General features: G+C 57.3%; 1 protein-coding gene across 1 annotated transcript in view; it reads right to left on the reverse strand.

Annotated features, from left to right (window-relative positions):
- Nucleotides 1-9899, reverse strand: part of PAX7 (paired box 7) — a 154187-nt gene that overhangs the window by 7263 nt on the left and 137025 nt on the right. The window contains exon 7 of the mRNA XM_049618914.1: nucleotides 7413-7659. Coding sequence (XP_049474871.1) covers nucleotides 7413-7659 — 247 coding nt within the window. The remainder of the gene's footprint in view (nucleotides 1-7412; nucleotides 7660-9899) is intronic.

The following is a 9899-nucleotide window of genomic DNA, read 5'->3' on the forward strand; positions in this document are numbered from 1 at the left end:
CCATCCACCCACCCTTCTGTCCATCTATCCACCTGTTCTTCCATCCATCCATCCATCCATCCTTCCATCCATCCATCCATCCATCCATCCATCCACCCACCCATCCATCCATCTGTCCACCCTTCTGTCCATCTATACACCTGCTCATCCATCCATCCATCCATCCATCCATCCATCCATCCATCCTTCTACCCATCCATCCATCTCTTCATGAAGCTCATTCTCTTACCTCCTCTCTAACCATTAAGCAAATATTTACTTAACACTTTTATTTGCCCAGTTCTCTCACAGGTTCTGTAGGAAAGTACAAAAGATTCCACATTGTTGAGAGAAGAATTAGTTCCCTTTCCAATACACCTGTACATATGCCTGCTATGGGGGATGTCCGGTGAATCCCACGGAGCCTGGGTAGTAATGAGGAAAAGATCCTTCTTTTTTCTCTGGAGCCTGAGCCCAGCTCATGGGTGAGACACAGCAACATCCCTTACATCCCTTACTCAAAGTTGAGCCAAGAGATCCATGCAGAACAAGAAGCCAGAACCTTGATATGCTGGCAGCTGAGACCTTTAGCCTTGAAGTTCTAGCCACCCAGAGGGATGAGTGTCAGAGGGGGTGTGCTTGTGTGTGTGTGTGAACAGCGGAAACAACAATCTCTGCATAGTAACAGGCACTAACATGAATGTTCACCCATGAACAATGCTCACGCATGTACATGTGGACAGATGTGGATGAGCTGTATGTACCTGTGTGAGTAGAGCAGGGGGAATGCCCACGCATGCCCAGGTAACCGTGTCCAGGTGAGTTGCACCTAAGCCAGGTACGCGTGTCGGTGTACGTGTGTGCGCAGGCGTGACTGCTAGGTCTGTGTGTGCACGCGTTCTGTCTCGACGCTGCTGTGTCCGCCTGAGGCTACAGCAGAGATCAGCTCTGACCAAATGATGTGACTGGCATGGGACCGAGGCCTCTTGAGGCACAGAGATGCTACCTCCCAACCTGGAATCCATGGCCGAGGCCAAGGCGAGAGGAAATGTAACGACTACTGCCCTGGACTCACGAGGCCTGACCCGATACTCTCCTTGTCACCTGCCCGCTGAGGGGCCCTATAGCGCTCCACATGCCTCCCCAAAGTCGAGGGTCCCTGCCTACGGCAGGTGGGTAGAGCCAGGTGTGGGCACAGCCAGAGACAAGGCCCAGGGAGCTGAGTTGGGAAGTATCAATAACTGAGACCATATTCTTTAGGGGTTCAAATCCTGCACCTGCCAACTTTTAGTGTGTGATCTGGGGCGTACCAACCATCTCACCTATACAAGCCTCAGTTTCCTTGTCTGTAAAGATGGGGATAACGACAGCGCCTTGGTGGAAGAATTGTGGGGAGAAAGTGAGAAAATGCATACAAAGAGGTTAGCACTGTGCCTGGTACATGGTGAGCTCAGAGGCCTTGGGCTCTCACAGGACTGGGATTTAGGGAGCAGGTGTGACCTTTGATAGAGGCAAGAAGGAAAGGAACAGTGAATGGGGCAATCTGGAGTCCCAACTATCTCCGGTGCATGTGGCTTTGGGCAAATCATGTTGCCTCTCCAGGCCTGTCTCGCGGTCTGTAAAATGGGGGGAGCAGATCCCAGCCTCCTCAAGGGCTGTTATGAAGATCAAATGAGATGATGTGCTTTGAGATGCTGGGCACAGAAGGCTCAGGGACTGTACCGATTCCTAAAGGATATGCAAATGTCCTGGGGTTTCTGGAGTGTCTGGGCTCTGTGTTCCTTAGCTTCCAGGCTCTAGGGCCTGAACTGAGGCCCTGGGTGCTGTCCCTGACATCACTCAGCCTCCAGGCTCCCAGCTGGTAACACAGAAGGGGTGGTAACCTGTCTTACCCCTCACTCCACGGTGGGGGCGAGGGGCAGGTGGAAGAAACTTCAAATCTGGATCTCTGGCCTCAGGGGCAGCCTGCAACTCAGGCATCTCGTCTCTGCTCCTTGGAGCAAGTCTTATCTGGGCCCCAGGGCCTGACTGACCTTGAGGAAGCTCGTCTGTAGAGCCACACCAGGAAGAGGGGGAGGAGCTACAGGAAGAGAGGGAGGAGCTACCCACCGACCGAGCTCATTCTCCGCCCACCGTGCTCTATGCCCCTCACGCATGCGCGATCTCGCTTCACGCTCACCACTGCCAGGCTGCTAGTTCCGCTGTCCCATTTTACAGGCGGGGGAGCCAAGGCCCTGCCCTAAGAGACTGTGTAACTGGGAAGGTCACATGGCCCTCAGGCTGTGGACCCAGGCGGTCTGTTGCCAGCTCCGAACCACCCCCACGCGCTTCGCCCGCAGCGTCCTGGGTGTGTGCGCTTTAGAGGGTACGGAGCACTCGACACCCCAAATCCTGCGTGGGCCCCAGTTTCGACTCCAGGAAGTGTGGGTGGCTTCCCAGGGCACACGGCCGAGTCAGGCGACCTCTCCTGACTCACCGAACGCCTCTGCCTGTTCCCCCTTATTCCACCTGACATCACACTCTGTGCCGGCCGGTGCGGCTGTCCCCGGGGGGTGGGGTGGGAAGGCCCGGCTCTGGAGAACAGTCAGAACAACGATGCTCGATCCCTCACATGCGGAACGCTTACCACGGGGCGAGGCGGACACGGTGTCCTTTAATTTCTCACCAACCCCATGGTTTAGGCACAGCTGTTCCCATTTTACAAAGGTGGAGACTGAGGCACAGAAAGATTGCTGACTCACGGTCAGGCACTGCATGTGAGACGGAGGAACCCGAATTTGTCCTGCTTGTGCCTCTGGTCACTCTGTGTCCTCCTTTTTCGCCTCTCCTGGCTGCCAGCCAGGGTTCAGCCCACAGGACTTTCCCCAGGCCCTGCCAAGGTGGGCGATTTGACCCCAAGAAGCCCAACTTTACTCATGACCAGCCAACTTCAAGGGCACCCTCCGTGCGCAGAGCCCGCCTCTCCCTGGGGTCGAGCGAGGGGCCGGCGAGGGTGGGGCTGTGACATTTCTCATTACAGCCTCTGTCAGCGGCCCTCCCTGTCCCTCTGTCTCTCCGCGTCCCCTCTCCTCTGCCTTGTGCCCGCGCCTGGGCTCTGAACGTCTCAAATTAGATTAATCGGGAGTTGGCAGGAGATGCCAACCAGTAAACAAATCTCAGCCGTCAGCGCCTCGTCAGCCCGCGGCCCCAGAGGAGGACCCTTCTAGACACAAATTCTTATTAGACTTGTCAGATCTATTAAAATTCTTTTCACACTTCTGCGTCCTATCAGCCCCATCATTAGTACGGCCCTGGCCTCTGGGAACACCAGGGCCATATTAATCTGCCGTGTGCCCCGTCCCTGCCCCCTGCCCCCACCCCCTCCAGGGACAGGAGAGACAGACAGATGGACAGATAATGGCTGGGAACGAGAAAAAGTGTGGAGGTGTCCCTGGGAAGACAAGAGGCCCAGGGAGAGGAGTGGACTCTCTGGCTGAAGAGTTTAGCCACGTGCACCCTCCACGCACACCTACACCTGCAAGGGAGGCTCTCTGAGGTCAGGGCCGTAGGTGTGGCAGTGTTCGCATCGATGCCGGATCTCAGGCAAATACCCTCTCTGGGATCCATTTCCTCGCCTGTCTGCACGCCATACAAAGCAGCCGTGAGTGCCAGACCCCATAGTAGATGCTCACTAAAGGGTTACCTATCCTTCCTTTACACGCGTCTATTTTGCGTAATTATACCTCGAAGCCAGGTACATATAAAGTCACAAACGTGAATCTACACAAAGGCGGGTCGAGGAGTGGTGTCACTACTGATAACACAAGTTTGTGGTCTGGCCAAAAGAGAACCGGGTTGGAAGTTCAGGGGACCTGGAGTTCGCCATTCACCTACTGTGTGACCTTGGGAAAGTCCTTGGCTCTTGCGTCTATAGCCTGAGGACACATGACACCTACTCTGGGTAGGGTTTTGAACACGGCAGGAAATGAAAACGCGATCTGCCCAGTGCCTGGTGGGCTAAACTCCTGCGTGGGACAGATGTGAGCAGGTGACAGGTGGACCTGGGCATACACAGGGGCTGTTTGGGACGTGCACACTCTTGCACGTGGACTGGGAGCCCCGCCATAGGCGTATTCGGTTACCCGTAAACACGGGGCAGGCCGTCAGTGGGAACACGACGGGTCCCTGTCCCTGACTGTCCCAGAATGTCAAAGGTGAGGAAGACGGCACAATGGAAAAACGTTGGGGGTCTAATCCCTGGACTCCCATTTCCCGGATGGCAAAACTGAGTCTCAGAGAGGCAGGGTGACTTGGTGGCAGACTTAGTGATGGTGGGGCCAACACTCCCTCAGGCCCCTCCCAGCCCAGACCTGGAATCTTGGTGGGGTGGGGTGGGGTCTGCCCTGGGATTCCCTCTGGGTAGGGTTGGAAAATACGGCTCGGGAGGATCTGGGGTTGGGAGGGGAGGGGGGCAGGGGCTGGAGCTGGATGGGGCGAGTGGGGAGAGTGGAGGGGAGGGGAAATGGCTCTGGCCGGCCTCTTCCCTTCTCGCCTCCTGGGCCCTTTCCCTTTTGATCCCCCCTCCCCGGTGGCCCCCATGCTGACTCTGGGGTTAATTTTATTTCCGACTTGGGCAGGCCCCCTGCAGCAGGGCACGGGGCTCCGGGGGTGACTAACGCCTGCCCCAGGCCGGGGCTGCTGCCTCCGCGGAGCGGCTCTAAACTCTTTATCAAGAGCATGTGTGTCCGCTCTGCCTGGGAACGTGGGCCGGGGCCGGGGCTCGCCTCGGGCCCCTCTGGAAACACTCGCACGCATGTGCGCGCCCCGCTCTCCGCCGTCCCTGCGCATGGGTTCCACCCCCTCTCGCACTCCCTCCTCGTGCACACAAACCCACACGGGTGCAGCTGCACACGCAGGCCACGCGCATACCCGCCCGGATGCACAGGGACACACAGCCACACCTTAGCGTGCACGCACCCGTGTTTACACACTGCACACACAGTGTACGTGTCCGTGCTCCAAATATACACACACCCACGGACACATTCAAGCCTCTGTGCACGTCTGGATGCACACGCGTTGCACACACGGATAACCACACACCCCTGCACACTCTCGCACACGTCTATACACGTGAGCACCTGTTTGGTGCACATGCCATGAGGTGACACAGCATCACATGTGCAAATACACAGACAGACACGTGGACGCTCGGTCACACGGACACACCTGAATGTGCACTGAAACCCACGTGTGCGTCTTACGGACACACATACCCACGTGACCAAATGTGTGCACCTGTGCACTCACACACAAAGTCACACGCACACCGTGCGGACACAATATGCTCACTGAAAGTCAGATATGCGAGGGGCGCCTGGTGGCTCGGTCGGTTAAGTGGCCGACTTCGGCTCAGGTCACGATCCCGCAGTCCGTGAGTTCGAGCCCCACGTCGGGCTCTGTGCTGACAGCTCAGAGCCTGGAGCCTGTTTCCGATTCTGTGTCTCCCTCTCTCTGACCCTCCCCCGTTCATGCTCTGTCTCTCTCTGTCTCAAAAATAAATAAACGTTAAAAAAAAATTTTTTTAAAGAAAAATAAACATTAAACAATTTTTATTTAAAAAGCAGGGGGGCGCCTGGGTGCTCAGTCGGTTAAGCGCCTGGCTTCTGCTCAGGTCATGATCTCATGGTTCGTGAGTTTGAGCCCCACATCGGGCTCTGTGCTGACAGCTCAGAGCCTGGAGCCTGCTTCACATTCTGTGTCTCCTTCTCTATCTGCCCTGCCCCGACTTGCTCTCTTTCTCTCTCTCTCTATCTCAAAAAATAAACATTAAAAGTTGAGCCATCGGGGCGCCTCAGTGGCTCAGTGGGCTGAGAGTCCAACTTCAACTTAGGTCATGATCTCACAGTTCGTGGGTTCGAGCCCCGCGTCGGGCTCCGTGCTGACCGCTCAGAGCCTGGAGCCTGTTTCGGATTCTGTGTCTCCCTCTCTCTCTGACCCTCCCCCGTTCATGCTCTGTCTCTCTCTGTCTCAAAAATAAACATTAAAAAAAATTAAAAAAAAATTCAGATATGCGAATAGTCACGTATACATACACTCACACATTCACACACACAAACGCACATCTACACACAAAAACATGCCTGCACGAACACACGTATGCTGAAATACACGATACACACACGCACACATCACACGTATCTATGAGGCGTGTTTTCACGCTCACACGCATACATACATGCACATACACATATCGAACACACACGTACATGGGGCAGGGGCCCTGAACACAGCCAGGAGGTGGAGACGGGCACAGCTGGCCCTCATTTAGCTGTGGAGGCCAAGGCCGTGTGGGGAGGAAGCAGAGGTCAGTGAGGCCGGGCGGGGGTGCCCTCGGGCTGGGACCTCAGCCTCTCACCACACGCCCTTCTGATTAGTTTGACACCAGCAGGTGAGGCCTTGGCCGGGAGGGGGGCAGGAGGGGAGCCCGGTGACCTCGGCTCTCTGTCCTCTCCGCTTGCCCTGCCACTGCCCCATCTGGCAGCTGGGGGCGGCGACCGGGCCTGCCTTCTGCAGCCTTCGGTCCGAAGGTCTGGTGCCCACCGCCTCCGGGCAAGATGCCGGCGGGGGGGACGGTGGCTGGGGCGGGCATGTGAGACCAGCTCCGAGTAGGGGGGCAGTCGGGGCTGAGGACGGGGTGGGGGGTACAGGAGACAGATCAAAATACAGCTGTCCCCCCTACCCAGGGGGCAGAAAGGGGCAGGGTCTCTAGCATCACACCAGCTTCATGTGGCCATCGAGCCCCTGAAATGTGGCCACAGGCAACTGAGGGACCGAATTTTACACCGTAATTTAATTTGATCTAACGTAAACGTTAAAACTGCAATGTGATTTAGCCTCGTGGTTGGGAAACTTTATAGCATACTGGGAACAATCTGCTTCTCCGTTGTGATTTTATGAAATTTAAAGACAGACCAAACAGTTTTCCAATGAAAACTTGGTGTCTGAATTCACACGGGCTGGATTTCAAAGACGCAGCGTGAAGAAAAAGAACGTGAAACATCCCATTCATAACTCTGTACGGCTTATGTGGCAAAATGATCATCACTTCAGATGTGCTGGGTCAAACAAAATATGCCGGGAGGAACAGCCGCGCTCGTTTCTTCTGACGTTTTAATCTGCGGCTACTGGGAAATTTTAAACGCCACGTGTGGCTCCTATTAACGTTTCTACGGGGCGACACTGCTCGAAGGCCACGAAAGTCGCGTGAGTGCAGGGGCCTGGCTCAGCGTCACCTGAGGACAACGGTCCATCCCGTCCGGACCTCAATTTCCTCGCCCGTGGAATGGGCGCCCCCACCCCAACACCACCTTGCAGCTCTCTGCAAATAAACAGAACGGCCTCGGAGCGGGGCAGGGAGGGGGAAGAGGAGGTCTAGGGCGCCGGGCACTCACTCTGGCTGTACTGGCCGTACTGGTAGCCAGCCACGGGGTCCACGCTGTAGCCGGTGGTGCTGTAGGTGGGCGGGCAGTAGGACTGGGAGGTGGGCAGGCTGTCTCCCGGCTTGATAGAGTCGGCCCGCTGGCTGCAGCTGGCCGAGATGGAGGTGGCCGAGTCCAGACCGCCGTGCAGCGGGGAGATGGAGAAGTCGGCCTGCGGCTGCGGTGGCACGGCGCTGGGGTTGCTCAGAATGCTCATCACCTGCAGGGGAGAGACCATCAGTGCGGCCCGAGCAGCAGGCGTGGCGGGTGGGGGGGTTGCTCGGAGGACGGACCCCGCAGATGCGTGTGTCTGTGTGTGGTGGGGGGGGCGGGGGTGGGACGATGCCAGGCGGGCCCCAGACAGGCCTTTGCTCCCTTAAGATCCCCGCAAGGCACCGAGATCTTCAGTTTACTCGGTCTGCTTGCCCTTGTGGGTAAGACGGTTGGTGATTTCTCCTGGTTAGGTTCTGACCTACGGGATCTCCCCTGGCTGAGAGCTCCAGGCAGCTGGGCAGGGCTTCGTTTGCCTCTGGGATATCCCCATGGCCTGGCTCTAAGGGACACCTTGTGCCTGTCCGATGAATGAATGAATGAATGAATGAATGAACGAATGAACGAATGAATGAATGAACGAACTAGCTATGTCTCTCCCATCCGACGGGGGCTTCCCTCGGACGGGAAAGTGCGCATCCCATCAGATGGGGATGCCCCCATCTTCTGACACAAAGGTTAGAGAAGGACTCTGGGTCTGTCCGGCTTCCCCATGGCAGGCCTGCTATGCTCCTGACTTGGAGACCCTTGGAGATCCTACGACACCAACACCCATGGCCAATGCTTCCAGATAGCGTCGCAGGCAACCTTCTTTGACTCTGGTAGCTCTCAGCTGTCTGTGACCATCCCCCCTTCCCTGCTTGGCCCATACAGCAAACGGGAAGTCACCATCGGTGCTGGCAACCCAGACAGGCAGGGGTGAGGCTCATCTCTGTAAACTCAGCTTAAAGAACTTGGTGCTGGCTCCCTGGTGTGTCCACTTACTCATTCAACAAACATGCATGGATGGTGACTGTGGCCCCAGGATTTCAGAGGAGGAAGAGCCATGGTCCCTGTCCTCGGCAGGAGAGTGTCTGGGGCTGGTGGGGGGAGGCAGCTGAGAGCACAGCATCTCTGCTATGACGTGGTGAGGGGCATGACAGAGGCAGCTCTCAGGGGGCTCTGGGAGCCCAGGGGAGGGGACTCAGCCAGTGTGGTAGTCCAGGAAAGCTTCTGGGGGAGGTGACAGTGGCTGTCCGGCTCTCCAGGAGAGAGAGTGGGGAAAGGCAGGGCAGACAGCTGGGTGGGGGCATGGGGGCACGGGTGTCCCACTCAGTCCAGGGAGACGATGGCAAGGCAGGTCCTTGTGAGCTGACCTGCAGGGCCCAGGCCCCTGGTGGTGACACCCCTTATAGGAATGAGGCCGCCGGGCCAGGAGGGGAGCCTTGCTGGTGGAGGGTGGCAGGGGGGATAAGGTGGGGTCTGTGTGCAGCGGGCTTTGCACCCGCCCAGCACTCCAGAATCAGGACCCCGGCTCCCCTAAGCCTCGTCTTCCCTTTCTCCTTCTTTTCCTTCCTCCTGGCATGAACTCAGGTGACCCTCCCAATCCAGAGCCCTGCAGAGATGTGTAAGGCGAGCTATGAGGCCCCTTCCCCAGACGAAGTAACCGAGGCCTTCAAAAGCCTGTGGCTTCTTCAGACCTCATGGCAACTCTTTGGAGAGCAGCTCGGAGTCCAGAGGCCAGAACCCACCCACCCGACAGGGTCAGGACTGTCAAGGATGAGAGTGGGCGTCTGACCTCTTCAGAGATAGGTCCTCACCCCAGGGGCTGGCAGCCTCTGGTGGGGGCGAGTGGGGCTGGGGTCCCAGGGGCTGGGGCATGAGCACAGCCTCTCCGTGACCCTTCCCTCCATGCTCCCAACACAATCCCCTCACCCTGGGCTCACTCTCCTCAGTCTTTTCGCTGCCCACCCCCTGAGCCCGAGTCAAGGGCACTGGGCCTCGGGGGCGGGTCTTGGCCTTCTCCGCAGCCGGCAGGGCTCAGATGGGACTTAATGGTTCATCAGCCCCATCGACCTGGCGAACACACAGGGACGGGAGCGGGAGAAGGGGGGAGTCTAGGCGGGTGCCCGTGGACTCTCCCAAACTCACCCTCTTTCAGGGGAGGGTCCACATAGGGTACAGGGGTGATGGCAAGAGGGACCCCGTGAAGGGGGTGGTGTGTGAGGACGGCTGCTTTCTGACTGTGGAGACAGGTTCTCCCGGGTTGAGGAGGTTGTGGATCGCAGGGCATCTGGGACCCGCCAGGGAATTAGGAGACCCGATTCTCTTCAGGTTGCCTGTCAGGTTCCCACTCGAGACCTTACCTTCCATCTAAGAAAATTAGGAAACTCGCCACCCATCCCATCGCCCCCATATAAACATTAGCCT

Source organism: Panthera uncia (genome assembly GCF_023721935.1).
Source record: "Panthera uncia isolate 11264 chromosome C1 unlocalized genomic scaffold, Puncia_PCG_1.0 HiC_scaffold_4, whole genome shotgun sequence".
NCBI classification, from domain to species: Eukaryota; Metazoa; Chordata; class Mammalia; order Carnivora; family Felidae; genus Panthera; species Panthera uncia.